The sequence below is a fragment of the Micromonas commoda genome, chromosome 11 (genome assembly GCF_000090985.2).
Source record: "Micromonas commoda chromosome 11, complete sequence".
NCBI classification, from domain to species: domain Eukaryota; kingdom Viridiplantae; phylum Chlorophyta; class Mamiellophyceae; order Mamiellales; family Mamiellaceae; genus Micromonas; species Micromonas commoda.
The window spans coordinates 823,428-849,623 of NC_013048.1; the positions used below are offsets into that span (position 1 = coordinate 823,428).

At 64.3% G+C, this 26,196-nt stretch overlaps 13 protein-coding genes across 13 annotated transcripts; 8 read left to right on the forward strand and 5 right to left on the reverse strand.

Moving 5' to 3' along the window:
• Positions 1 to 209: 209 nt before the first annotated feature.
• Positions 210 to 1,388, forward strand: MICPUN_103168 (predicted protein; the record flags this gene model as incomplete). Its single annotated transcript, XM_002504948.1, has 1 exon — positions 210 to 1,388. The coding sequence occupies one exon, from the start codon at positions 210 to 212 to the stop codon at positions 1,386 to 1,388; it is 1,179 nt and encodes a 392-aa protein (XP_002504994.1).
• Positions 1,389 to 2,438: 1,050 nt separating this feature from the next.
• MICPUN_103169 (predicted protein) lies at positions 2,439 to 3,242 on the forward strand (the record flags this gene model as incomplete). Its single annotated transcript, XM_002504949.1, has 1 exon — positions 2,439 to 3,242. One exon carries the CDS (start codon positions 2,439 to 2,441, stop codon positions 3,240 to 3,242), a length of 804 nt encoding a protein of 267 aa, XP_002504995.1.
• A 499-nt stretch (positions 3,243 to 3,741) lies between these two features.
• On the forward strand, positions 3,742 to 6,706 carry MICPUN_86265 (predicted protein; the record flags this gene model as incomplete). The annotated part of the gene is made up of 5 exons (XM_002504950.1): positions 3,742 to 3,882; positions 4,208 to 4,443; positions 4,504 to 4,876; positions 4,928 to 6,153; positions 6,223 to 6,706. 5 exons carry the CDS (start codon positions 3,742 to 3,744, stop codon positions 6,704 to 6,706), a joined length of 2,460 nt encoding a protein of 819 aa, XP_002504996.1.
• A 120-nt stretch (positions 6,707 to 6,826) lies between these two features.
• Positions 6,827 to 7,519, reverse strand: MICPUN_72179 (predicted protein; the record flags this gene model as incomplete). The annotated part of the gene is made up of 1 exon (XM_002505252.1): positions 6,827 to 7,519. A coding segment is annotated over one exon (693 nt), but the record flags the coding sequence as incomplete, so codon positions are not given.
• Positions 7,520 to 8,462: 943 nt separating this feature from the next.
• On the forward strand, positions 8,463 to 11,600 carry MICPUN_86357 (predicted protein; the record flags this gene model as incomplete). The annotated part of the gene is made up of 1 exon (XM_002504951.1): positions 8,463 to 11,600. One exon carries the CDS (start codon positions 8,463 to 8,465, stop codon positions 11,598 to 11,600), a length of 3,138 nt encoding a protein of 1,045 aa, XP_002504997.1.
• A 110-nt stretch (positions 11,601 to 11,710) lies between these two features.
• On the reverse strand, positions 11,711 to 12,697 carry MICPUN_62665 (predicted protein; the record flags this gene model as incomplete). The annotated part of the gene is made up of 1 exon (XM_002505253.1): positions 11,711 to 12,697. One exon carries the CDS (start codon positions 12,695 to 12,697, stop codon positions 11,711 to 11,713), a length of 987 nt encoding a protein of 328 aa, XP_002505299.1.
• Positions 12,698 to 13,919: 1,222 nt separating this feature from the next.
• Positions 13,920 to 15,560, forward strand: MICPUN_86481 (predicted protein; the record flags this gene model as incomplete). Its single annotated transcript, XM_002504952.1, has 2 exons — positions 13,920 to 14,664; positions 15,316 to 15,560. Coding segments are annotated over 2 exons (990 nt in total), but the record flags the coding sequence as incomplete, so codon positions are not given.
• Positions 15,561 to 15,767: 207 nt separating this feature from the next.
• MICPUN_62667 (predicted protein) lies at positions 15,768 to 16,310 on the reverse strand (the record flags this gene model as incomplete). The annotated part of the gene is made up of 1 exon (XM_002505254.1): positions 15,768 to 16,310. A coding segment is annotated over one exon (543 nt), but the record flags the coding sequence as incomplete, so codon positions are not given.
• A 154-nt stretch (positions 16,311 to 16,464) lies between these two features.
• MICPUN_62668 (predicted protein) lies at positions 16,465 to 17,429 on the forward strand (the record flags this gene model as incomplete). Its single annotated transcript, XM_002504953.1, has 2 exons — positions 16,465 to 16,803; positions 16,911 to 17,429. 2 exons carry the CDS (start codon positions 16,465 to 16,467, stop codon positions 17,427 to 17,429), a joined length of 858 nt encoding a protein of 285 aa, XP_002504999.1.
• Positions 17,430 to 17,451: 22 nt separating this feature from the next.
• Positions 17,452 to 19,431, reverse strand: BAM2 (glycoside hydrolase family 14 protein; the record flags this gene model as incomplete). Its single annotated transcript, XM_002505255.1, has 3 exons — positions 17,452 to 17,893; positions 18,224 to 18,421; positions 18,620 to 19,431. The coding sequence occupies 3 exons, from the start codon at positions 19,429 to 19,431 to the stop codon at positions 17,506 to 17,508; spliced, it is 1,398 nt and encodes a 465-aa protein (XP_002505301.1). The 3' UTR covers positions 17,452 to 17,505.
• A 498-nt stretch (positions 19,432 to 19,929) lies between these two features.
• RPL3 (ribosomal protein L3, chloroplast precursor) lies at positions 19,930 to 21,232 on the forward strand. Its single transcript, XM_002504954.1, has 2 exons — positions 19,930 to 20,326; positions 20,535 to 21,232. Exons 1-2 carry the CDS (start codon positions 20,024 to 20,026, stop codon positions 21,060 to 21,062), a joined length of 831 nt encoding a protein of 276 aa, XP_002505000.1. The 5' UTR covers positions 19,930 to 20,023; the 3' UTR covers positions 21,063 to 21,232.
• Positions 21,233 to 21,705: 473 nt separating this feature from the next.
• Positions 21,706 to 23,675, forward strand: MICPUN_109189 (predicted protein). Its single transcript, XM_002504955.1, has one exon. It carries the CDS (start codon positions 21,736 to 21,738, stop codon positions 23,620 to 23,622), a length of 1,887 nt encoding a protein of 628 aa, XP_002505001.1. The 5' UTR covers positions 21,706 to 21,735; the 3' UTR covers positions 23,623 to 23,675.
• MICPUN_106284 (predicted protein) lies at positions 23,674 to 25,881 on the reverse strand. Its single transcript, XM_002505256.1, has 2 exons — positions 25,571 to 25,881; positions 23,674 to 25,441 (listed from the first exon to the last, which is right to left on the reverse strand). Exons 1-2 carry the CDS (start codon positions 25,835 to 25,837, stop codon positions 23,729 to 23,731), a joined length of 1,980 nt encoding a protein of 659 aa, XP_002505302.1. The 5' UTR covers positions 25,838 to 25,881; the 3' UTR covers positions 23,674 to 23,728.
• Positions 25,882 to 26,196: the final 315 nt, after the last annotated feature.

Consider the following 26,196-nt stretch of genomic DNA (forward strand, 5'->3'; position numbering starts at 1 on the left):
TACACGCTAGCCACACCCGGGTATTTTGGTGGTTACTGTCGATCCCGACCCGGTACTGTGCGACGCGGCGCGGTGCCGTCGTGAAGGGGCGGTGTTCGCCGTAGATACTTCATCCGCACCAACAGGGGAGCACGTGCGTCCCATCCGTGACCGTCGCGAAGCGCGAGCGACTCGATTTCATCCCCCTTTCGCCTGCGGAAAAGCGTTCGATGGGAAAGGAGGGGAAGAAGTCGAAGGAGAAGGACAGGGAGAAGATCTCGAAGAAGAAGGCCGCCGACGGCGATAAAGAGCACGGAAAGAAGGCGAAAAGAGAAAAGGATGGCCACAAACGCGTGACCGGATCGCTCGACGGGGAAAATCGCCCGAACAACGCCGTGCGCCCTCCCAAAAAGCAGAAGAACGGCAAAGAGGTTGTGACGGTTCACGAGGGGGCTAACGGCATCGTCGCCGCGGAGAGGAAAGCCAAAAATGAAGCCTGGAACCCGAAGATTGAGGGCCAGAAGTTCGGAGAGTGGAGTAAGGATGAGAAGGAGGAGCTCGATGCCCGCATCAAGGAGTGGGCGATGGCGCACGGGAAGATAGACGACTACAACAACAAGAAGTTCGATTTCCTCATGCAGAGGCGGCAGAAACAGGGCGGCCGGGGCGCAAAGCTCCCGGACAGCGAGAGGAAGGCTTTCCTCGAAATCGCCACCGGATTTCCCACGCGGAACCCGAAGCAGATTTACGGGTACGTGTCGAGGCACTACGACTCGGACAACTACAAGGGGAAGTGGAGCGACGAGGAGAAGAAGAAGCTGACCGATCTCGTGGCGGAGTATGGAGAGAAGTGGAAGGAGGTGGGCAAGAACCTTGGCCGCCCGGGGCATGCGTGCAGGGACAAGTGGAGGATGATGAGAAACAATCCAAAGAGCGGAGACTGGTCCCCGGCCGAGGTGGCGCACCTCAGGGAACTGGTCAACGAGTACTTTGCCCAGAACAACGCCGCGCCCGGTCGAGGCGCGGGCGAGGGCAACGAGCACCTGCCGCTGCGCGACAACATCAACTGGAAGGCCATATCGAGCAAGATTGGAACCCGAAGCGAAAACATGTGCATGCAAAAGTGGTACCGCATCGCCCCGAGCCCGGAGGAGACTGGGCAGTGGGCGAAAGGTGACGACAAGACCATGCTCGAGGGCATCCTCAAGTCTGATGCGGACGACGAGCACAAGGTTGCGTGGGAAGGGCTGGTCCCCGGTCGAACCCTCGGCCAGATCAAGAACCGATTCAGGGCTGCGAAAAAGGATATCCCCGACCACAGCAACATGAGCTTCGACGTCCTGCTCGCGAAAATGATCGAAAAGTACGCACCGGAGATCTCAAACGCTGGCGCGCTCCCAGCTCCGTGATCCAACTCACACATTCTTTTTGAGACTCACTGCATGCGAGGGCGGGAGAAGAACGCGAGACACGCTTGTAATGTGAACGATAATTCATCCCATAAGTTGCTACGAGCTAAGTTTACTCAAGTCACGCTTCATCTCTGGTGGGAACTCACCCTGCAACGTCGACGGCGTCAGGGGCGGTACGATCTCGAAGTTCAGAACCGTCAAGACTCACCTCATGCTTCTTCGCACAACGCGCGCAAAACCTACGCGTGTAGAACAACGAGCACGTCGGCTGTCCACACACCGGCCTGGAACACAAATTACAATCCGCACCTATGAACAGAGGTCTTCGCCTGTCCGCGAAAGGATCCAGGCGAAAGTATCCGTCCTCGAGGAAACTAAAACAGAGGGAAGTCTCCTCAGTGCTCGCCTCTGGCTTGAGCGATGAATGGCTAGCAGAGCAGTGGACCGAACTAATAACGCGGGTGAGACGTAGACGTTGGGAAATCAGTCGGGAACGTACACGATACCCTTCTCGTAAGGGGGGGTTCTTCCCTTGTAGTCGAACGATACCTCGATGCCGCACAGGGAACACTCGAAGGTCTCCATCTTCGATGGCCCCGCATCCCTCCCCTCGCGACTCATATCGCCCGCCACGATACGCCGACTCAACCGTGCTCGAACGCGATACTCGTACCGGCTGCGCGAAACCCTTTGTTTGTTCAGCGGCAACCGCCCTCGGCCGCGGTGCACGCGAAAGTGATTGATAAACTTCACAACCGAGAAAAAGGTCGTGGTCGCACCAGAGTCGTATTGCGACGCCCGGGAAGCGGTCTGGCGCGTGACGAGCTAGCCGTCGCAGAACGGGTATGGATCGATGAGCTGGCACGAAGGCGTGCGAGTAGTCTTCGAAGACGGGAGAGGTCGATACGTCGAAGCGCTCAGGGACATCGAATCAGGTGGGGGTTGTTATTTGCCTCTGCGCCTAGTCAGTCGCGTCCTTCAACTTACCAACCCCGCTTGTTTCACATCGCAGGAGAGTTGCTGTTGTCCGAGAAATGCGCCGCGGCGATGGTGTACCGGAATACAGACCCGCCCTGCTGCAGCTTCTGTCTCCGATTCCTCGAGAAGGACCCGCCGGAGTTCAGGTGCGATGGGTGCAAATTGGAGTGCTACTGCTCCACGGCATGCAAGGACGAGGCTCGGCGGTTGTACCACTCGAGTGATGGAGAGTGCGCCGCCTTCGAGGCTGGAATAGAAGCGGAGGCGATCGACTTTGAGTTTGGGGACGTCCCTGAGAGGTTCCTGCTCCGCGTCTTGTCCCAAGCCGGCGGGTGGCGCACACCCGGCGGGCCGATGGTGGTTGGCGCAGGCGTCGATCGGGTGCGGATGCTGCAGGCGCACGTGCCGGCACCGGACACGGAGGAACGCGGTCGATTGGCGGGGATATCGCGCAACACGCTCAGGCTGATGGACGAATCGGTGGAGGACGGCGTGAGGGTCGTGGATCCTTCTGGCGATGAACCCGCGACGACGTCGCGTTACGGCGAAGCCGAGTTGACGCAGCTGTTGTGCAGCGTCAATTGCAACGCCCACACGCTCTACGCGAACGACCGTTCATCTCTCGTGCCGGTTGGAATCGCAGTGTACTTACAGGGCTCCGCCTTCAACCACTCGTGCGTTCCGAGCGCCGAGTTCTGCAACGTTGGGACCTCCCTGACGGTGCGCTCGCTGCGGCGAGTGCAGGCGGGTGAGGAAATCACGGTGAGCTACGTCCCCACGACGATGAACTTGAAAGAAAGAAGAAGGTGTCTTGAGGGGCAGTACAAGTTCGTGTGTGCATGTGCTCGATGCGTGGCCGAGGACGTGAGTTGAGGCTCGGATGATGCTCGGTAAGGGTTGGGCCACCGACTGTGGGCTTGGAGAAAAAGGTAGTTTGACACCGACGAGATTCGAACTCGCGCACTTACGTATTGGAATGTTTATGGTTTACCACTCAGCCTAAATCCAACCCCTTAGACCGAACTCGGGCACAGTGTCGTTCGTATGAATAACAGTCAGAGCGTGCTATTGGCGCGAAAGGAAGGAACATAAAGGCAAAAGAACGCACCCTTTCATGTTTCCTTGAGCCCTATAGAGCCTTAGTCACGTTTTCCTGATTAGTTTGCGATTAAATGAACTCAGATTTTCCAATCCCGACCCGTCCAAAATTTTCCCGCCTGTTTCGTGTATCCACCGGTTCAAGGACACAAAGAAGGCACCGCCCGGGCTTCCCCCAGTGGGTCTCTTGGCGCCTGTGATCGCATCCGATCCGGGTAGCGCGAGTCCGCGCGTCCGTATGGACGGGGAGGGGAACATGCAGGCGGACGGCGGCATGGCCGCGGTCGAGCCGCAGCCGTTAGGCGGGGAGGCTGCGGACTACACCAACCTGCAACGGGTGAAGGTCTACCGCCTGAATGAGAGCGGGCACTGGGACGACAAGGGGACGGGTCACGTGTCGTGCGAGTACATGGAGGTGCGTTGACGTCGTCTAAAATGACCAGCGCGCGCCGATCGCGGTTGAAGCCGGTCTCAATCACTCACGTCTCGCGACTCGCGATCGGTTCGAAGCGTCGTGGCCAAACAGCATTTTCCTCGTTGTTTTAGGGTTCTCCAGACGGACTCGTCGGGATCTCGCGCCGCGGGTGGACATACGGAGCCCCTTTGCGTCCCGGCATCGCATACATCATCCAAGATCACGCGTAACCGGTTTCTTTTCGAAACGCGCTCGCCAGTCTTTCCCGCACACGGCGCATTTGACCAAACTGACAACCCACCCATGTGCTGTTTTTCAATTGCAGCAATCTGATTCCGTCGGCCTCGTGGTCGTCTCGGAGGAGGACCAGCAGCCGTTGCTGGTGCACCGTATCTCTAGGGAAGATATTTACCAGCGTCAAGGGGGGGACACGATCATCACCTGGACGGATCCTGACATTCACACCGACATAGCGCTTAGCTTCCAGGAGGCGATGGGGTGCAACTACATCTGGGAACAGATAAGCTCCGTACAACACACGTACAAGAAGAGCGACATGGCGTCTGGGGATATGGGTGGTCGCATGCGACGGGGTGCCGTGGACGAGTACGAGTTCGGGAGTGCGCCGGACGACGGTTTTTATCAGGATTCTGGACGCGCGGGACCCTCGGAGCTGCCACCAGCGGAGCTCGGCAGTTTGGCTGAGCTGGTCAAGGTTGTCACCGAGTGCTCGCCATTTGCACGCGAGAAGATCGCCAACCTGGCGCTAAAGAAGGGTTACTTGCGTCAGCTCCTAGACCTATTCAAGACGTGCGAGGATTTGGACGACATGGAGTCGCTGCACATGATGTACACCCTGGTGCGGGGCTTGGTGCTGCTCAACGACGCCAACCTGTTTGACGAGCTGCTCCGGGACGAGAACGTCTTCGATGTCGTGGGTGCGCTCGAGTACGATCCCGAGTACAGCGAAGCGGAGGAAACGGGTGGAGACGGGGTTGGCGATGCGGGGGAGCGGACGGGTGTCGGCGCGCAGCAGAAGGTTCAGCATCGCGCGTTCCTTCGGGACAGCGTCGTGTTCAAGGAGGTTGTCCCGATTCAGGACCCGGCGATTCGCGCTAAGATCCACCAGACGTACCGCATCGGGTACCTCAAGGACGTCATCCTGCCCAGGGTGTTGGACGACGCAACGTTCGGCACCCTCACGTCCATCATGCTCTTCAACAACGTGGAGGTGGTGCTCGCGCTCCAGCAGGACCCGGCCTTTCTGAAGGAGCTGTTCAACCGGTTGAAATCGACGCCGCGCGCGGACCCGGGATGGGACGACCTGGTGGGCTTCCTCCAGGAGCTGTGCTCGCTCGCGAAGCACCTCCAGGTTCAGCAGCGCGGGTCACTATTCGCCTCGCTCATCCAGCACGGGTTGTTTTACGTGCTGACGGACGTGCTCAAGGCGGAGAGCGAGACGTCACAGCTCAAGGGGGCGGACGTGCTCATGTCCACGCTGCACAACGACCCCAGCGCTCTGAGGGCGTTCCTTGTCAAGCAGGAAGATCACGCGCTCTTCGATCGAATCGTCGAGCTGTTCGTCCAGGGCGAGGAGGGTCTCCAGGCGCAGCTGTTCGAGCTGCTAAAGTTGATGCTGGACCCGGAGACGATGGACCAGCCGGTGGAGAAGAGTGGATTCCTCGAGCTGTTTTACGATCACTACGTGGACAAGCTGGTGGCTTCCGTTGGCGCGGGGGCTACCAAGGAGGAGGACGCCGGGACGGAACCCACGCAATCCGGTCTGAGGCCACTGGATTCGTTCGTGCCCGCGTGGAACTTGGTCAAGACCATCGAGCTGCTATGCTTTTGCGTGCAACACCACAGCTTCAGGATCAAGTACTACGTGCTCCGCAACAACGTGGTGGAGAAGGTGCTCAACCTGACCAAGCGCAGGGAGAAGTACCTGGTGGTTGCCGCCATACGCTTCCTGCGGTCGTGCGTCGGCCTGAAGGACGAGTTCTACAATAGGTACATCATCAAGAACAACCTTTTCGGACCCGTCATGAAGGCGTTCGGGGAGAATGGGGCGCGATATAACCTGCTCAACAGCTCGGTGCTGGAGCTCGTCGACTTTGTCCGGCGCGAAAACATAAAGGGTCTCATCGAGTACCTGGTGGTCACCTACGATGAGCTCTTCTCCGGGGTCGAGTACGTCGACACGTTCAGGCTGCTGAAGCTGCGGTACCAGCAGGCGCAGCAGCCCAAGACGGCGGCGGGTGCCCCGGGGGGGTCACTGATGATGAACGCCAACGCCGGGCCGGTTGGCGCGAATGGGGCATTCTTCGGAGCCGGGTTCAGCCGCGAGACCGCCGCCGCCGCGCAGGCGATGGAGGCGCACCGGCGGCGGCGCGACGGGTCCATGGATCAGAGCGAGGAGGACTACTTCAACACGGATGACGATGACGAGGAGGAGGAGGCGGTGGGACCGGCGCCGGCGGTGGACGACGAGCCCTTGGTTGGGCCGAGCCCGCCTTCGCTCTCGGCGCAGTTCATTCCGATGGCGGCGGAATACGAGGCGGGTCTCGTCGGCAGCAAGCGTCCGCTCGTCGACGAGGAGTACGCAGGCGACGATGACACGGGAAAGCGGATAAAGCAGGACGACGGGGTCGAAGAAGAGGGTCTCACTGCGGCGCAGAGAAACGCGTTGACCGGATTGAACGCCGAGCCAAACGTCGAGGTTGCAACGGATCCAAACTCTGAGGGCGGTGAGGTTGAGCACAAGCCCACCTCGAAGCCTACCAGTAACTGGGTGTCCGTGGGGCAGGAAGAGCAAAATCAGTAGCGTTGCAATCGTTGATTCTAGTCTAATTCATCACTACCAAGCCTTGGTTACCTCATCGGGCCGGAGCACGCGGTTGCCGTTCTTGTCCAGCCCATGGTACTCCTCCTCCTTCGCCCTCGTTTCCTTTTTGAGCGTGGGTGCCTTGAACTCGCCAGCCACCTTCTGCCGTTTCGCCTTTTTCTTGCTGGTGAAGTCCCTCCAACCGCCGACGCGACCCTCCCGCGCTTTCTCCTCGTCCCAGTTCTTCTGAGCCTTTGACTGCTTCTTGCGCTCGGCCGCCTCCTCCTTCTCCTCCTTCTCCACGCGTTCCTCCTCTGCTGCGATGCGAAGGGTGAGCTTGCGCCGCCGCCACTCTAAGTCTACGATGTTTTTCCTACCCTCCAGCTTCCACCGCTCGTGGAACTCATCGCTCTCCAAAAAGTCGGCGAGCTGCGCGTCCCTGTCTCCGTTGTACCTAACCCTCAGCACCACATCGTTGCGGGTCTCCTTCCTCCACGCCTTGATCACCGACTCCTTTGCTCGGGTGAGGTTGAAGTCCAGCTCCCTCTTCACCTCCTCCTTCCCCAGCAGCGTCTGAGCCTGACCGATAGCGTCAAACGCCGCCTTAGCGCTCGGATGCTTGCACTTATCCGGGTGAACCAACAGGCTGACCTTGCGGAACGCTCGCTTGATTGTATCCTCGCCGGCGTCAAACCTCACGTTGAGATGCTCGTAGGGGTTGAGCTTAAAACACGCCAGGATCCGTTCAACTTCGGCGTCCCTCGACGCATCGGAGACATCCGCGAAGAACTCCTTCAGGAGGGTCTCGTCGTCTTTGAGCTCCTCGATCGGGGGCGTGGGTGCCGAGGCTGCGGCGGCGGCGCCGTTGCTCGCCTCGCGAAGGATGGCGTCCCTCTCAGCCGCGCCCTCCTCGGGGACCGGCGCTGGTTCGGGTGCGGGCGCGGGTGCGGGTTTCGTGACGATCGTGATGTTTGCGGGCCTGAGGTAGGTCTCCTCCTCGGTACCGATGATGTTGACGTGATATCTCTGCCTGTCCGCGGCGTACGCAACGACCGTCCCGTGCTTGCCGTTCAGATCCGGACGAGCCTTGAGCCCGCTCACCTCGACCACGGTCCCGGGGTCCATGAGCGCGGGAACGGTGGGTTCGGGCGGCGCTGCAGCCGTGGGTTCCTCTGTGGGTGCTGCGGGCGTCTCCACGGGGGCCTCGGATGCCTGAGCGTCCGCCACGGGCTCGTCTCTGCCCGAGAGCTCGACGTTTGAAGGCTTCAGGTACAGTTCCTCCTGCTCCCCGTCGTCCATCGTCAGGTGATACCTCTCCCTCTCAGGCACGTATGCCACTATTCTGGCCGTCTTGCCGTTCAGATCAGGCCGGGCCTTGAGCCCGTTCACCGTCACCGCCGTCCCGGCTTCGAGGAGCGCCATCTCGCCCCTCTCCTCTGCCCCTGTCGCGCGCCGGAATTCTGAACCGCCGGAAAAAAGTTCCCCAGCCACGCCGCCGACGGCGACAAGCTTATCTGAACCGCCGGACCGTCACTGAGCGCGGCACACGTCCACGCTCTGTGCGATCTTCACCCAGGAGACTGCACCGGACAATATGCAGCGTGTGATCGCTGCTTCGGTGCGTTGCTACGGCCTCGCCGCCCCAGGCGCGCGCCTCGCCCGGGGTAAGGTTGCGGGGTCCCGGGGCATGGCCACGTCGCCCCAGGCGGTGATGTCGTGGTGCGGACCCGCAAACGTCGGCGCTTCAGCGACGCGTATGCAGGCGTCGAACGTCGGGGTTCTTCGCATCGCATCCGCCCGTCGTGTCGTTCGGGTGGCGCGCGCCATCTCCACGGATGCGCCAGCGAGCGCGCACGCCGCGTCCGCCGCGAAGGGATCCGGCGCTTCCGCGACCGTCCCAACTTTCCAGGAGGCGATTCTCAGGCTCCAGCAGTACTGGGCCGACCGCGGTTGCGCCCTCTGGCTGCCGCACAACACCGAGGTCGGCGCGGGGACCATGAACCCCGCCACCTTCCTCCGTTCGCTCGGCCCCGAGCCCTGGAGCGTGTGCTATCCTGAGCCCTCCATCCGCCCCGATGACTCCCGCTACGGTGACAATCCCAACAGGGTGCAGCGCCACACGCAGTTTCAGGTGATCCTCAAGCCGGACCCCGGGAACGCGCAGGAGCTGTACCTCGGCTCCCTCGAGGCGCTCGGTATCGACACCAAGGCGCATGACCTAAGGTTCGTGGAGGATAACTGGGAGTCCCCCGTGCTTGGCGCGTGGGGTCTCGGCTGGGAGGTTTGGCTCGACGGCATGGAGGTGACCCAGTTCACCTACTTCCAGCAGTGCGGCTCCCTCAAGGTGGCGCCCACCGCCGTTGAGATCACCTACGGCCTCGAGCGCATCATGATGTCCCTCCAGGGCGTGAAGCACTTCAAGGACATCAGGTACAACGACACCATGACGTACGGAGAGATGCTCCTCCAGAACGAGTACGAGATGTCCGTGTTCAACATGGACGAGGCGGACGTCCCCGCGCACCAGCTCAGGTTCGAGCTCGCTGACAAGGAGGCCAACCGCATGCTCGACGCCAGGCTGCCCCTCCCCGCGTTCGATCAGCTCCTTAAGGCGTCGCACGCGTTCAACATCCTGGACGCCCGCGGCGCCGTGGGCGTCACCGAGCGCCAGAAGCTCTTCGCGAGCATGAGGAAGCTCGCGCGCGAATCCGCCGTGCTCTGGGTGGCCAGGCGCGAGGAACTCGGCTTCCCCCTCGGCGTATGGGAGCCCGAGCCCGTCCCCGATCCGGTCCGGACCAAGGGCGCGGCTCCGACGGAGGCGGCTGATTTTTTACTCGAGGTTGGCACCGAGGAGCTTCCCCCAGCGGACGTCGCGTCGGGCTCGGAGCAGCTCTCAAAGGCGATCGAGGCGTGTCTCGACGCCGCGGGTCTCACCCACGGCGGTGTGGTCGTCGGAGCCACCCCCCGTCGCATGGTCGTCAAGGTCAAGGACCTCGCCGCCGCGCAGGAGAGCAAACAGGAGCGTAACAGGGGTCCCCCCCTCTCCCGCGCCTTCGAGGAGGACGGCGTCACCCCGACCAAGGCGGCGATGGGTTTCGCCAAGAAGAACGGAGTGGACCCCGCGGACCTCGAGAAGGATGGCGAGTACGTGTGGGCCAACGTTCAGACGGTCGGTCGCGCCGCGCACGAGGTCATCGCGGATGCCCTCCCCGGCATCGTGGGCGGCATCAACTTCCCCAAGACGATGAGGTGGAACGGCGACGCCGCGTTCAGCCGTCCCCTCCGTTGGCTCCTCGCCATGCACGGCGAGTACCACCTCCCGTTCGTCGCGCTCGGCGTGGCGTCTGGCTCAACCACGCGCCTCCTGCGCAACAGCCCGACGCCCACGGCGGAGGTCACCAGCGCCGCTCACCACGCGCAGCTCCTCGAGGGCGACACGATCGAGATCAGCTTCGACGCGCGCCGCGCCGCCATCTGGTCCGCCGCGGAGAAGCTCGCGGCGGGCGTGAACGGCGTCGTCCCGCCCACCGCCGGCGAGTCTGGCGGTTTGATCGACGAGGTTGTTAACCTGATCGAATCGCCCACGCCCATCATCGGCGGCTTCGACCCGGCGTTCCTCGAGCTTCCCAAGGAGGTTTTGGTCATGGTCATGCGCAAGCACCAGAGGTACTTCCCCGTGGAGGACGTTGCCACCGGCGACCTCCTCCCGCACTTCATCACCGTCGCCAACGGATCCGTCAACCCCGACGTCGTCCGCGCGGGTAACGAGTCGGTGCTCAAGGCCAGGTACGAGGATGCCAAGTTCTTCTACGAGGCCGACACCCGCAGGAAGCTCGCGGACTTCAAGCCCGATCTCGCGGGGATCACCTTCCAGACTGAGCTCGGTACCATGCTCGAGAAGACGGAGCGCGTGGAGAAGCTGGCGCCCAAGCTCGCGACGTCCCTGGGCTTCTCCGAGTCTGACGCCAAGGTTGCGACCGAGGCTGCCGCACTCGCCCGCGCGGACCTCGCCACCCAGCTCGTTCAAGAGTTCACGTCCCTGGCGGGCGTCATGGGCAAGCACTACGCCGCTCGCGAGGGACTCGACGCGCCCCTGTGCGAGGCCATCTTCGAGGCTGCCCTCCCTAGGTCTTCCGGCGACATCCTCCCCTCCTCCCCCGCGGGTATTGCCGTCGCCGTCGCCGACAGGCTCGACACCCTCGCGGGTCTCTTCGCGGTCGTTGGGGCCCCCAAGGCGACGGCAGATCCATTTGGCCTTCGGCGCGCCGCGTACGGTGCGGTTCAGGCTCTGGTGGCGTCCAACTCCAGGTGCGACCTGCGCGCGGCGCTGGCGGAGGCTGCGGCGCTCCAGCCGGTGGAGTGCGGCGATGATGTGGTGGACGAATGCCTCGAGTACATGACCAGGCGCCTGGAGCAGTACCTGGTCGACAGCGGGTGCGGCGTGGAGGCTGTGCGCGCGGTGCTCGCGGAGCGCGGTGGTGACCCGGCGGTGGCGGCGGTGACGGCCAGGGCGCTCGACGCGGCGATCGTCGGCGGTTCCGAGGAGCTCAAGGCGGCGATGACCGTGCTCGCGCGACCCACCAGGCTGGTGCGGGGCAAGGAGCTCCCGGCCGACCTCGAGGTTAAGAAGGAGAGCCTGGTGGATGCTGAGGAGGTGGCGCTGTACGAGGCGTACGTCGCCGCGAGGGAGAAGGTTGGGGTCCACTCCGAGGCGACGGTGGGTGACCTGCTGTCGGCGGCTGCGAGCCTGTCCGAGGCGTCGGAAGCGTTCTTCGATAAGGTGTACGTCATGGCGGAGGAGCCCGAGCTCCGGCGCAACCGCATGGCGCTCATGAACGCGATCGCGTCTCTCTCCGAGGGCATCGTGGACTTTACCGAACTTCCCGGGTTCTGAGCCGCCCGCATAACGGGTCGAGGTGCGAGCAGGCTGATTATTAATACGGTAGAACGGTACTCACGCTTCCTTGGCTGACGCCTCTCCTCCTCGTTAACGTCGCTGCTAACTCACTCGTCCTTGGTCTCTGTTTCGGCCTCTCCCTCCGGCGCAGCCTCCGCGTCCTCGACCGCCGCCTCCGCCTTCTCCCCCTCCTCCTCGCCGCCCTCGGCGTCCTCCGTCGGCGCCGACAATCCGCCCTCCCCGTCCACGAGAGTGGCATCCGCCCTGGGAAAATTCTTCGGCACGGGTCCCACGGACAACGCCATCATCGACTCCATCGCGGGATCCTGCGCCCAGCTCGACTCCTTCAACGCAGCCTCCTTCAGGACCCTTCGCTCCTCGACAGCCTCCGCGCACTTGGCCCTTGTCTCCTCGAGCTCCTCGACGAGCCGCGCAATCTCCGCCCTGGCCTCGTCCCGTTCCTTCTCCGCCTCCTCCGCGCGCGCCGTCTGTTTGGCGAGCCGTTGCTGCACGTCCCCGCGGAAGGTCGCCGCGGTCGCGATCGCCTCCGCGCGCGCCGTCTCCACCTCCCTCCCCTTCCGCAGCTCCATCGCCTTGAGCTCGGAGCGCATCTGCACATTCTCGTGTTCGCTCCGCAGCGCTCTGTCCAGCGCGCGGTCGTAGTGCTCCTTGACCTTGGTGAGCAGCGGGCGGTACGTGGTGAACGCGTTGATGAACGCGTCGAAGACGGCGCGGTGCGCCTCGAGCGCCAGCGCGCCGCTCTCGTCCCTGTAGTCGGCGCCGTGGATCCCTCCCTTGACGCTCGCGAGCTTCTCGCTCAAACGCAGCTGCTCGGCGAGCAGGCTCTCCAGCTGGACGAGCAGCGCGGGCTTGCGACCGCCGCCGCGCGGGTACACCTCGTAGTATCCGTTGGTGTGCTCGCCGCCGCCGCCGCCCCCGGGGGAGCCCGGCGGGGTCGCGCGGCTGCGGCCGAGGGTGGCGGTCTGCGCCGCGGCGGAGGAGAGGGCGAGACCCCTCGGGCCGGGGCGGGAGCCTCCCGTCCGGGGCTGGGGCTTCCCGGGGGAGCCCACGTACCCGTAGGCGTCGTCCGCCATCTCGGGCGGGGGCGAGGTGCCCTCCAGGCCCATCGGCGGCCTATCGTCCCTCACCATACTTCGATCTCGCGTGTGGGTTCCCCTCGATTTCTTCCTTCTTCTTCGCCAGGGGGAATTCGCCTATATTCGGCAACAGTCCGGAGGAGCGCGCGGGTTCCGCGTGCGGGTCGCCTGTGTCGGGTCGACAAGAGCGCGCCTCTTCTATGTGCTTCTCTGTCGCTGGAACGGGTGAGGTCGATCCACAACTAGTGCCGTCGACGTCCCGCAAAGTGGCGTCGCCCGCGGCGGAACGCAGCCATTTTGTCGATGGACCCGCCGGTTCACGCTCGTGGATCAGACCGGCGGGCAGCGTTGCTTTTGGCGATTTGTGCGGAGAGCGCCAGAGGCTCGGCGCGAAGGATCAACACTCGCCGTGGGTGAGGTGCCGGCGTCACGCATGCTGAGCGGTATCTCGCGGATATTCACGCCGTGCTATTCGCCGCATCGCTTCTCCTCAACCCGGCGCGCCCGTCGACCCCAACGCGGCTGTACATCAGGCCGGCGGTGCCCACCCACGGTGCTGGCGGTGGCGATGGCAGAGGGCGTTGTCGATGCCCGGTTCGCTCCCGGTGAGGATATCGGCCTGACCATCGACGTCCCGTTTCCGCCACCCATCGGGGCCAAGCTGCTGCAGAGGCCCGCCGACGAGCCCCTGGGCAAGTGCCTCCTCAGGATGAAGGCCACGGCGGAGAAGGGGTTGAAGAAGAGAGGTAAAGGGACGAAGGACGACGTCGGCGAGGTGACGGTGAGGCTGGAGGAACCCGACGGTACCGCCGTGGCGGACGACGTCCTCAACTTACACGCGTGGCGTCCTCAACGCCGCCTCGTCGTCTCCCCCATCGCCTCCTTCAGGGTACGCGTGGACGCGCCCTACGTCGCCGCCGTCGCCGTCGCCGGTCAACCCATCGTCGGCTACCCTCTCGTCCCGGTGGGCGCCGGGCTGCGGTTCTGCGAGGACGACGACCTGGAGTGGACGTGGTACGCGGACGATGACGTCGTCGGCGTCGATAGGGCGTACACCCCGACGGTCGCCGACGTCGGACGCGTGCTGTCCGTGCGGGCCGTCGCCGTCGCGGGCTGCCCGCCGGCCGAGTTCAGGTGCCCCCGCGCCGTGGCTCCCGCCCCGTCGAGGCCCGCCGCGCGTGCTCGCGCGAGTGAGCTCGGCGAGCGAAACGAGGGTGCGCTGCGCGTCATGACGTACAACGTCCTCGCCGACGCGTACAGTCACACGTGGAAAGAGCTCTACCCGTACCTGTCCGACGAGGCTGCGGATGCGGAGTACAGGCTGTTGCTCGCGATGGAGGACGTGCGCGTGGCCAAACCGGACGTCGTCGCGTTGCAAGAGGTTGACAAGAAGTGGTACGACGCGTTCTGGGTGCCCCAGATGCGCGCCGCCGGCTACGTTCCCGCCGGTGGCTTGACCGAAAAGACGGGTCTGACCCGCGAGGGATGCGCGACGTTTTGCCGGGGAGATGAGTGGCGGCCGGTGCGAACCGAGGAGACGGGTCTGAACACCCCGGGTCCGATGCCCGAGGAGCGGGACACGTCGGATTGGGTATCGTCCCAGCCCCACCTCGCGGACGCTCTGTCCAAGGTGAACACGGTGGCTCAGCTCGCGGTTTTGGAGTCGGCGGCGGGTGACGGCCGCGCGGTTGTGGTTGCAAACACGCACCTGTTTTTCCATCCCGGCGCCGTCCACCTCAGGGTGATGCAGGCGAGGTGGCTCTTGCGTCACGCGGACGGTCTCAGGCGCCGGTGGGTCGAGGCCGATAACGAGGCGGGTCGAGGCGGGGGTAAGGAGGTCGGGCTGGTGGTGTGCGGCGATTTCAACGGCGAGCCGTTTGACGGCGTGATCCGGTTCGTCCGCGAATCGGTGCTCGGCGCCGGCGACGGGGACTGGGCGCTGGGCAGCGTGTTCAGGTGGGGGGGTACCAGCAGCAGGCAGGCGGCGAAGGAGCTCCGTGCGCTCACTCCGGAGACCGAGTCGGTGATGACGCCGCGGTCGTTCGTCGACGATGGAGTCGCCGAGTTGGAGGAGACGCAGCAGAGGCTGGGTCGCATGGCCGGTTCGTGGCGGATCGTTTCCGAGGTTGAGCGGGGCGCCCGGTCGCCATGCGGTGTCCGCGCCGACGGCACCACGCCGCTCGTCGTGGCGCAGGCACACGCGGAAAAGGGGTGCACGTTCAAGACGTGCGCCACCGTCGCCGCGTATACGCTCCGCAGGGACGCGGGCATGTCGAGCGGCGTGTCGGTGGACGGGCTGTCCGCGCTGCGATGGCCGGGTGCGGACACCGCGGAGGAGAGGGAGCGCGAGGCCGCGGGAGGGGGCGAGGCCTCGATGGAGGCTGGGAACGGTAACGGACCCGAGTGGGCGCGCGGGGGCGAGGGAGGGGTCGAGGGCGTGACCCCGAGCGACGACGCGCTCGCCGCGTTGGCCGCGACGACGCGAGAGTTGGAAAACCACAGGGGAGGTCTCGAGCGAATGCGGGAGAACGCGGCGGGGTTGGAGGACGAAATCGTCGCTCGCGCCGTTGACGCCTCCCCTTCCCCGGGTTGGCTCGCCGTTCCCGTCGGGCCAGCCGCCATGCACCTGAGGCATCCGCTGGCGCTCGTGTCCGCGTGTGGATACCCCGAGTTTACAAACTACGTCGGCGGGTTCGCGGGAAGTTTGGATTACGTCTGGTTCGACTCGTCGGCTCTCGAGTCCGTCGCGTCCATGCCCATGCCGCCGCTGGATGCCGTGACCGCGGAGACGGCGCTTCCAAACTCGGAGTTTCCGTCCGACCACCTTCCCATGGTCGCGGACTTGAGGTTTACGCGGTAGCTCCTACGATGTTGTTACTCACGTTATTTTCGAGTTGCGTCGGATCTGCTCCTCCTCGTCCTCCCCTTCGAGCCTCGCCGCGCTCGCGCCGCACAGCATCTCCCACCACGATTTCGGCTTCGTCGGCGGCGGCGGGAATACCTCGTCCAACGCGGTGTTCACGATGAGCCTCACCATCTTTCGCGCGATGACCTTCGGCCGGTCGTTCCACGGCGTGGCCAAGTCGTGCGCCGACTCGAAGTCCCCAAGCACCGCGTACCTCTCCTCGTCCTCGTCCCCAAACTCGGACCCGGCGGGATCAGCCTCGACGGAGAACTCGTCTTCATCCCAGAACCGTTCGTCCCCAGCCGCGTGCGAGTAGTACTCCGGTTCCTCCACGTCCTCCGCGCGAAACTCCGGCAGCGGCTTCGTGACGGCCCGCACTCGCTCGTACCGCGACGAAATCTCAATTTGCTTTATCACCTTCTGAAGTTGCCTCGCCTGACGCTCCGGGTCCACGACCTCGATGAGTTCATCCTCCTCCGCGGTATCCGCCTCCTTCCCCGCCTCGTCCCTCTCAGCCACGTCCTTCGCCCCGCCGCAGCAGTACTCGTATCCCGTCACGCCCGCCTCGTCCTCGTCGTCGTCGCGCGTGTCCTCGCCTTTGTTGTTGTTCTCCATCGCCCACAGCTCCGAGACGGTCTTGCCCTTCAAGACGTCCCTTCGGCTCTCCTCCGTCCGCTCGGTTCCGCCGGCGTTCTCGATCGCCATCGCGCGCGACCGATACGTGTGCGGTGCGCGTCGCGCTATAACACCCCGGAGGGGCGTTGAAATTATTCCCCTCAGAGCTCTTCTGCGGAGGTTGGAACCTCGTAGGAAACTTCTCAGTCGTTAACCGCCAGCACAGCTCGTGGCTCGGGGCCTCATGGCCGCATCCGGGAGCGCTCTCGCGTGGTCAGTGGCGTTCAATCACGACTTTGCTCGCGTGCCGTGCGTGCGTCGAAGCGTCGGATGTCGGCGGGTCGCTCCCACGTCGCCTCGACACAGGGAACGCGAATCCACGTCGACACGGGCGCAGCTGGGATCGCTCAAGCCCATCGAGGAGAGCGGGGACGAGGGCCCAACGCAGTGGAGGGTCCGGCAGGTGTACGGCGACGGCAAGGAGCTTCTCGACCAGCTGAGGGAGGTTGCAGACCTGCTCGCGGAGGGCTTCAACAAGAGCGGCAGCACGAGCAGGGACCTCCTCAACGGGCTCGTGCAGAAGGTGCGCTGACGCGCCTTCTCCTCATCTCGTCCTATCCGAGCGTTCACCCTCCCCCGACCGACCCGCACGCGGCCCTGACTGACCTCCGTCGTTCGATTCCCTCGCAGGTGCGGTGGAGCGGCGGTAACTTCTTGTGCCTCGTGGCGGATAACGGCGAGGACGGCTCGGCGCTCGTCGGAGCGTGCGACCTCACGCTCCTCCCCGCGGGTGGACCCAAGCGTTCGAGGGAGGCGCTCGTGGCGGACGTGCCCGCTCTTCTCAACCTCCCGCCGGACGGTCACTTTCTCTACCTGACCGGGATGGTCGTCCCGAGCACGTTCAGGCGACGGGGCATCGGGCAGGCGCTGTTGCGGCGGTCGGAGGCGATGGCGCGCAAGATTCAACCGGCGCCCGAGTGCGTCGCGCTGCACGTCGACGTCGCCAACGTCGCCGCCAGGCGTTTGTACGCAAACGCCGGGTATCAGTACGTGGGATGGAGCGAGGGGGGCTCGGAGGATAAAGGGGAGGATGAAAAGGAGGATAAAGAAGGACTTCCGTGGCGGCTCCCGTTCGGGCTCCCGAAGAAGCCGAAGACTGAGGTGCTCATGGTGAAGTGGACCCCCGGCCCGGGGGCGAGTGGCGAGTAGCGACTTCTGCGTTTTTTTTGTTCAATCCTTTGTTGTTTCAACTCTGGGCCCAAACGATGAGTCCGTCTCGTGTCGTTCACCTTCCCCCGGCGCTATCTCCGCTCATGTCCCTCACGAACGTCTCGAACTGTGCAAAATTATCCGGCTCCATCAGCGAGTCGCACAGTCGAAGAAACGTGAACGAGTGCATCCCGCCGCCGCCGTCGCCGGACAGACCCATGCTATTCCGAACCATCTGCTTGTAAGCCCCGCTGTCGCAGCGGTACAGGGCGTTCTCCGCCGAAATCTCAACCCCGTGCCTGTCCGCGGCGGCTACGACCTGCCGCAGCAAACCCTCGGGCCCGCATCGCATCTCCGGCGGGTGTTCGCCGTCGCTCATCTCCGCGCACGTAAACGTGACGCCGACGCCGCGACGCCGGCACATGGCCATGATGCCGTCGTAGCCGGGCACGCCGTTGCCGCCCCTAGACGACGACCCGGGAGATGACCTGTGATCCGCAGCCTCGAGGGACCCGTTGGACCACTTCTTGGACCCCAGGCCGTGTTTGGTCGGCGACCCGGCGGTGGGTGGTGAGTCACCGGGCATACTACCCGGTGGCCACTCCGCGGACCGCCGCCCGTGGGGGTTCCGCGACAGCCCAAGGTTCCCCGACGGATCCGGCCGCCGCCCCAGGTCCACGCTCCACCGCCCGCCCGCGCCGCTGTCCACGCGGCTCAGGGAGTGCGAGGATCCCAACCCGACGAACGACTCCCCGAGCTGGTCCAAATCGCTCCCGCCGAGGACGTTGTAGTACCCCGTGGTGAGCTCGGCGGCGTGCGACCGGGTGCGGTACCACCAGTGGATGCCGGCGCACTTGAGCGCCAGCCTCGCGCCCGTGCCGTTGAAAACGTCGGCCGCCGCGCCCATCACCCGATCCCCGTGAGCCACCAGCTCCTGCGAGTACCACCCGAGGAAGAACCGCCCGTAGTCGCTGTCCCACCGCCCGTTCGGCCTGTCGCCATCCGCGGCGTCCCGCAAGTCGTCCAACGATCGCGCGCCCCGGGGAAACGAAGCCGGCCAGTCACCGCCGCCGCCGCTCGTCCCGACCGCCGCTCCCATCGTGTCGCTGCTCCCGACCGGTGAGTCCATCCCGCTCCACCGAGGCGCGCGCGTCCCCAGCACGTGCGCCTCGGACTTGGCGTGCTGCAACGAACGGATCCTTCCTTTGCCGTTGGAGAAGAAGCCGGTGTCGTCCGGGTGCGAGTTGTACGTCCCCGCGTCGTGGGGACCCGCGGCGCCCCACTCCGGCCTACCCGCGTTGACCGCCGCCGCGCGAAGGGACTCCAGCGCGCGCCTGTCGTAGCACTGGAACTCGCCCACGCCGGGAAACTCCCATCCGCGCGAAGCCGCGTACGCCGGGTACCGAAGCTCGCCGCAAGGACCGCATCCCACGAGCACCTCGGTGACGACCGAGCCCAAGATCTCGGCGAACGCCCCCTTGAACGAGACCATGAAGTCGCGGTAGCACTCCAGCGGGGTCCGCGGAGGCGCGTGTTCCATCCGTGCGGCTTCCGCGGTGCCGTCCATGATCATCATCGGCGCTTCATCCGCCCACAGCGAGAGGTACTCGTCGCTCTTGGTTCCCGCGCGATCGGCGAAGAGGAGGCCGTCGGGGTCGCGCGCCACCGCGTCGGTGACCCATCGGGGCAGCGGGACGTGGTAGTCGTCGTCCCTGTTCGCGCCGCATGAGTGAAAGGAGAGCACCGCGTGCAGCCTGAGGCCGATCCGATTCGCCAACCCGGCGAGGTCGAGGTACGCGGCCCAGTCGTAGAGTAGCGGGCCGTCCCTCTCGACGATGCCCCACCAGACGTCCACCATCACCCCTTCGACCCCCGCGCGCTTCAGGCGAGACATGCGCTCGGCGAGCTCATCCGGCCGCTGGAGCTGCCCGTCCCTCGAGACCGTATCGAGCGGGAGCATCACGTAAACCGGCACGCCCCCGGAGCTCCGTGGCGAACCCATGTCGTCCGAGGCACCATTATTTTCATCGATTCTAAAGGCAGACTCCTCGAGCGTCCCGAAGACGGGTCCGCCGTTGGAGCTCGGCGCGGAGACGCTCATGTCTCGGGATCGGCGACCGCCACTCGCTCGTCGCCCAAACCCCTCTCACCTACCACGCGCGTCCACTCCGGCGCGCCTGTTGTGCTGTGCCCCTTCCCCCCAACCCCCGAACGGGCATTTCGCGGTTTCGGCGAACCGACATAAAAGATTTCGTGGGAGATATTTTACTGAGTGTCCGACCAAATCTCCAATCATTTGAACGGTCAAGTCTCGTATTTAACGCGAGCGTCGGTCGGTTGCATTTTTTGCATCTCTCGGTCGTAAACCCTACTTTGTCCCAACTGGTCCCGCAGCGAGTCCGGATAAACTTTCCAAGCGACGTGTCGCTTTTTGCCCGTCTCAGCTCTCTCCGGCGACTCACTCTACTCGACGCCGCGCGCACGCGACGCCCCGTAGAATCTTCACCCGCGCAACTCCCCGTTGCGTTTCGGAGACTGCTCTAGGTCCCCGTCTAGGTTAGCCTCGTCCCGCACGTCGCAACCTCTCCGCGAAGATGGCCGCTATCGCCTCCTTCCAATTGGCTGCTGTCGCGCCGGCGTGCGCGAAGCGCAGCGTGGGTGCCAAGGGCCTCAAGGCTTCCGCTTCCTCCGGCTTCATGGGCACCTCTCTCGCCACCCCCGTCCGCGCCGGAGTTGCGCGCGCGGCTGGCGCGTCTGCCCTTAAGGTCGAGGCTCGCCTCGACGCGGGTGTGGGGGTTTTCGGCAACAAGGCCGGCATGACGCAGATTTTCACGGACGAAGGCCTGTGCATCCCCGTGTCCGTCATCGCCGTCCAGAAGGGCAACGTCGTGACTCAGGTGAGCATCCCAACGGCACACGAAATCAAGCAATACGTTACCGACGTGTCCGTGAAGTCGGGCGGGTCATCGGATCTACCCGTCGGCCGTGACGCGCGTCCCACGAGCGCCGACCGCCGGCATTTTTTTCCCTCAGGGTTTAGGTTTCCGGCAGGCTTATCTGAACTTGCGCTCACCATTTTCTCCCCTCACGCTCCGTGCCTCTCAGGTGAAGACCGTCGACACCGACGGCTACAACGCGGTTCAGGTTGCCTACGACGAGGTTGCTGACTACAAGATCACCAAGCCCGAGGTTGGCCACTGCGCCAAGGCTGGCGTCGCGCCCATGCGCCACCTCGAGGAGTTCCGCCTGGCGCAGGCGCCCGCGCACGAGCTCGGGCAGCAGCTCAAGCCCAGCGAGATGTTCACCGCGGGTGACCTGGTGGACGTGCGCGGCGCCTCCATCGGTAAGGGCTGGCAGGGTGCGGTGAAGAAGTACGGCTTCTCTCGCGGTCTCATGACGCACGGTTCCAAGAGCCACCGTCAGCACGGTTCCGTCGGCGCCGGCACCACCCCCGGCCGCATCTACCCTGGAAAGAAGATGCACTCGCAGATGGGCAACGAGACGGTGACCGCCCGCAAGCTCAAGGTGGTGAAGGTCGAGGACGACTGCATCATCGTGAAGGGTTCCGTGCCGGGTAAGAGGGGTAACCTGCTGCGCATCGCTCCGGCGAAGATCGTGGGCAAGAACGTCTAGACGGTCGTGCCTTAGGCTTTGCTATTATTGTTTTTTTGGCCGAGCCTCGCTCTGGGGGCGCGATGGAGGGAGGAGCCCTCCGCCCCGGGCGCGAGCGCGCGGCACGCGTGCGATACACCTTAGAAGAGAAACATTTCTTTCTGTAATAAACCAGAATACGAGTTCGCTCGAAGCTCGGCAGCGTCCCCCAAGCGCGCCAAGGGTCACCTCGTCCCACAACCACAGAAACAAAAACGGTGGCTGGTTTTTCTCCACCGTCGGCAACATTATCCGAGCCTCGTCCGTTGGTTCGTTCAGTGGAGCAATCAGACCGCGGTTTTGGATTCACGGTGGTTGGGAAACACACGGCCAATTTGCACAGGCGGGCAGTCACGATTGTACGTCGTGGCGAAAATTAACCAGGTGGCACGTGTTCATTTGCGCATTTGGCGCAGGTGGCACTTTTTTTGAAACGGAAACGTTCCCGCGCGGCGCGAACGCTCCACAGCAGGAACACGCGACGCACGACCCGCCGCTGCGCGCGGGGACCTGGGAAGTTGATATCGAGGGTCTCAAGCTCGACCAGGCAGTGAAGGCGAGGCATCGCTCGAGGGCGAAGGCAAATTCGAGGGATCTTGCCATCTAAACCCCTTCTCCGACCCGGCTTTTTCCCAAAGGACGGTGCGGGGGAGACATGGGGACGGTCGTGAATATCGGCATGTTCTCCGGGCACGCGAGCTTCTCCTCGATCGTCCAGCGACCTAAGGGTGTTCGACGGGGGGGAAGGGCCGTCGCGAGGCGCGCGGCTCGCGCGTCGATCGCGGGCGACCCCCGGACGTCGATCCGCGGTGCCAGCTCAGCTCCGGTGAAGTCAGCTCCCGCGGCCCGCGTGGACGACGAGGACGCGTGGCTGGGAATCCTCCGGGACGCCGTCGCGCGAGAGGGAGGAACGCTCAGGTGCTCACCGAATGCACGCCCGGATCACACAAGGGGCGTCAGAGCGTTCGCCCAGTACTGGCGCCGCGGGGACGCGAGCAGCCACGACGAGGACGACGCGTTGTGCTCGACGAACCAACCATTTATAGCCGAGAAGACAAAGACAAAAACGGCCGCCGCAAAAGACGGGAAGGGCCCGTGGTCCAACGCGCTGGAGTTCATCCGCGGAAGCGTCGACATCGAGGACGATGTCGACCCCGCGGGCGGTCACCCCGTGTTGGAGGCGCTGTTGGCGCGCAAGAGGAGCGGATCCGTGCCGGGCGAGAGAACCGACGGGATGCGCATCGGGCTCGCCGTCGAGGGCGGCGGCATGAAGGGCGTCATCTCCGCCGGCGCGTGCGGCGAGATTTTGCGTGCGGGGTTCGCGGACTGCTTCGACGCCGTGTACGGGAGCAGCGCGGGGGCGATGAACCTGACGTACTACCTCGCCAACCAACCGGAGGGTATCCGCGCGTACGAGGAGGACCTCGTGGACGGCGGCTTCCTCGACCTGAGACGGCTGCCCGCGCTCAAGGGACCGCGTCGTAATAAGGGACGGAAAGGGAAGAAGAACGAGGGTTTGGGCGCGGACGAAGACGACGGTGCAGAGGAGAAGGTGCAGCCCGCGATGGACGTGTCGTACCTGGTCGACGGCGTGATGGACGGGACCACGAACAGGGCGCTGCGGTGGGATCTGCTCATGAACTCGCGCGTGCCTCTCAAGGTTGTCGCCACCTCGCTCGATACCCTCACGCCGGTGGTGCTGGAAGGACCGTGGCGCGGCGTGGAGGACCTCAAGCAGTGCCTAAAGGCGTCCGCGGCGGTGCCCACGCTGGCGGGACCAGAGCCGGTGACGTGGCGCGGGCAGCGACTGGTGGACGCGGCGGTGATGGAACCCGTACCGGTTCACGCCGCGATCGCCGACGGTTGCACGCACGTCTTGGTGTTGTGCACGCGTTCGTTGCCGCCGTTGGGGGAGAAGAGGACGGAATCGGTATCATCCGAGGTATCATCCGTGCCGCCCTCGTCCATCACCGCGGACTCGCTCGTGCCCGCGGCTGCCGGGAACGGACCTTCCAGACCAAACGGGGGCATGTTCTTCTCGCGCGTCGGAATGTTCTTCGATCGCCGCCGCCGCCGCGGACCCGCGCCGTCCGCAGCCGGCGGCGAGGGGAACGTCGCCGTGGGGGACGGCACAGAGAACACGACGGAGAGGAGGAAACGGAAAAACTTCATCGTCCGCGCGCTGGGTGGCATGCTGTACCACGTCGTGAGGGGCGCGCTTTTGACTCCCCCGCACATGAAGGACGCGTGGGCCACCTACGACTTGCACCGTAGGTTACACGACGAGTCCGAGGGCGGCGAGATGAAGTCGCTCGACGATGCCTTAATCCTCGCGCGCGACAATCCAGACGCGGCCTTGCAGGCGAGAACGTTCCCGGGCGGCGCCCATGTCTTTCCGATTGCGCCGCCGGTGGCCCCGAAGGGCGTGTCGTCACTCTGTCAGGAGAGCGAGATCCTCGCAGCGGCGAGCGAGGCGGGCAGACAGGCTGCGGAGGCGGTGTTTGCGCCGCTGCTCAACAGGAACATCGCGTCCTGGAGCTGATCGTATTATTTTACCCCTAATATTTGTTGTACTCGGAGCTTAACATGTGTATCATCGAAGTGTCTTGGCTTGCTCGTATTATTACAGCTAAAAGAATGATGTCGAGTCACCGCGCTCGGTGAATGTCATGAACCATGATCCTCATCGCCCGTCGCGCCTTGGGTCCGGTCCCGAACGCGGCGTGAAGCTTCCGGAGCTCCGCGTCGCGGTCCGGTTTCCGCCGCGCCGTCTCCACCCACTCGTCGAGCAGCGGTGTCTTCGACTGAGACTTCCCCAGCCGGCTAACCTCCAGCCCGCCGGCCGAGCCAGACCCGGCGCTAAACGCCCTTAGGAGGGGCTGGTAGCTCGACACCTTAAGCTCATCCTCGAGCGCGACGATTGCCGACGCGATGCTCTGCATCTTGACGTCGTACTGGGTCTTCGGGGCGGTGCCTTCGCGCAGGGCCATCGCCGCCGCCTCGAAAGTGTCGGCGTAATCCGCATCTGGCTTGGAGAGACCGATGAAGTTGAGTCCGAGGGAGGACTCCTCCGCCTCCCCCAGGCTGGCAATGTCGTGATGGTGATGAACCGGCTCAACCTCGACAACCTTCTCCCCATCCTCGCCAGTGTGGTGGTGGTGGTGGCTACTATGGAGGCTCGAGGAAGAGGAGTGATGAGACTCCTCTACCACCGGCAATTCGGACTTCAACCCCTCCTCCACCACCGACGCGTCCACCAAAATCTCCTCGACGTCCTTGTTTGTCGACTTCTCGGTCGAAGCATCCCTGGTGTGGGAAGAGTGGTGATGGCTCGTGTGGTGGCTGGTCGTCTCCAGCTTCACCTCCGGTTCATCCTCCTTCTCCTCAAAACCGTCAACCGTCACCTTCATCTTCCCGTCCTTCGTCTTAGTCACCCTCACCTCCTCTTCGTCGTCGTCGTCGTCGTGATGGTGGTGGTGCGTGTGGTGGTCCTTGTGCGCCAAGTCCGCATTCGCGGACGACGCCTTGGAGGAAGCGCGCGACGCGGAGTGAGAAGCGGGAGGCGGCGCGCCCGGTGGAGGCGGGGTCGCGGACTCCGGAGGCGGGGTAGCCGCCGGTTTTGGTGGAGCGTCGGGCTCGGCCGGCGGTGGCGGCGCGTCGGGCTCGGCCGGAGACTTGCTCGGCGGGGGAGACTTGCTCGGCGGGGGAGACGTCGCGGGGGGCGGCGGAACCGTGGCGTTCGTCTCGGTTTCATCGACGTCGGTGCCGTTAACTGCAGTGCCGTTGACGACGACGGTGCCGTTGACGACGACGGTGCCGTTGACACCCGTCCCGTTCACCGCCGTGGAGTTGTCCAACACGGCGGTGGAGTTGTCGCCGGTTGCGTTGTGCGCCGCGAGGTAGTTCGCCTTCCACTCCTCGGAATGAGAGTCGAACCAAAACTCCTCCTTCTCCTCCTTCGTCATCTCGTGATGATGCTCCTTCTTGTGGTGCTCGGGTTTGTGGTGCTCCTCCTCGTGGTGCTCCTTCGCGTGGTGCTCCTTCGCGTGGTGCTCGGGCTTGTGGTGCTCGGGCTTGTGCGGGCTGGGTGCCGGCGCCGGGGACGGCTCGGGAGCTGGGGACGGTCCGGGTGTCTTTCCGCCCCAGCTCGGCAAGCTGGGCCAGCTCCAGCTCGGCATGTGGATGTTGGGAGCCTTCCAGTCGGGGGCCTTCCAGTCGGGGGCCTTCCAGTTTGGCCACTTCCAGTCGGGCGCATGCACGTCGGGAGCCTTCCACTGCGGCGTCCCGCTCTCCTGAACCTTCACGTACAGTAGCCAACCACCCGCGAGCAGCGCAGCGAATATCACGGCGTAAATCAAAAACTGCAAAACACGAAACGAGGGACGGGAAGGATCAGCACGCGTCGGGTCGCGGGGGTCGGATGTCGAACGCATTCTTCACGCGGCATTTTCATCTATCGCGGCCGGGGACGTCACCGGTGTATCGCTCACCTTGCAGAAGTTGAACCCCCCCCTGGAACCTCCCTTGGCACCCCTGCTCCCCCGCCTGTCTCTCTTCTCCAGGAGCCTGCTCTTCTCCCCTGGCGCGTGTGCCGTCGCGGTTCCGGCAGCTCTCGATGACCGACCAGCCTGAGGCGTCGCGGACGGGGACTCGCGCCGGGACGTGCGCTCCCTGTCCCGCGCCCCGCCGGCGCCGTACTTGGCCTGCATGGCCTTGTACTTTTCCGAGTGCTTAAAAGTCCCCTTGGATTCCTCCATGGGCGACCCGGAAGACGAGCGCGGTGCCCTGAAGCCGCCGCGCTTGTCCGTGTGCCTCGCGATGCAACAGATCCGCGTCCTCTCTGTAACCAAAAGGCACCCAATCCCCACATAAATTACTCAAGGAAATAGACCAAGAAGTCGGAGACGGTCGGTTGAAACACACGAGCACCGGGACAAAAGTCGTCCCACGAATGTTTAACTCTTGAAATAGACTGGGTGTCCGACCAAAACCCGAAAAGGTGTTACGTTTCCGCCAAACACGTCGCTGCACTGCTGGGCGAGGGAATATGCTGTGCTCGCGTGTGCGGGATCTCGGCATCCGCGTCGCGCAGCTTCCGAGAGGCAGACAGCAGGAA

What these genes read in the sequence shown, in the direction of transcription:
- MICPUN_109189 (XM_002504955.1), top strand. Translation starts at nt 21,736, where the DNA reads ATGGGGACGGTCGTGAATATCGGCATGTTCTCCGGGCACGCGAGCTTC.
- RPL3 (XM_002504954.1), top strand. Translation starts at nt 20,024, where the DNA reads ATGGCCGCTATCGCCTCCTTCCAATTGGCTGCTGTCGCGCCGGCGTGC. An exon ending in AGGGCAACGTCGTGACTCAG is followed by an intron (nt 20,327 to 20,534) that starts GTGAGCATCCCA and finishes CGTGCCTCTCAG; the next exon opens with GTGAAGACCGTCGACACCGA.
- MICPUN_106284 (XM_002505256.1), bottom strand. Translation starts at nt 25,837, where the DNA reads ATGGAGGAATCCAAGGGGACTTTTAAGCACTCGGAAAAGTACAAGGCC. An exon ending in GGGGGTTCAACTTCTGCAAG is followed by an intron (nt 25,442 to 25,570) that starts GTGAGCGATACA and finishes CGTGTTTTGCAG; the next exon opens with TTTTTGATTTACGCCGTGAT.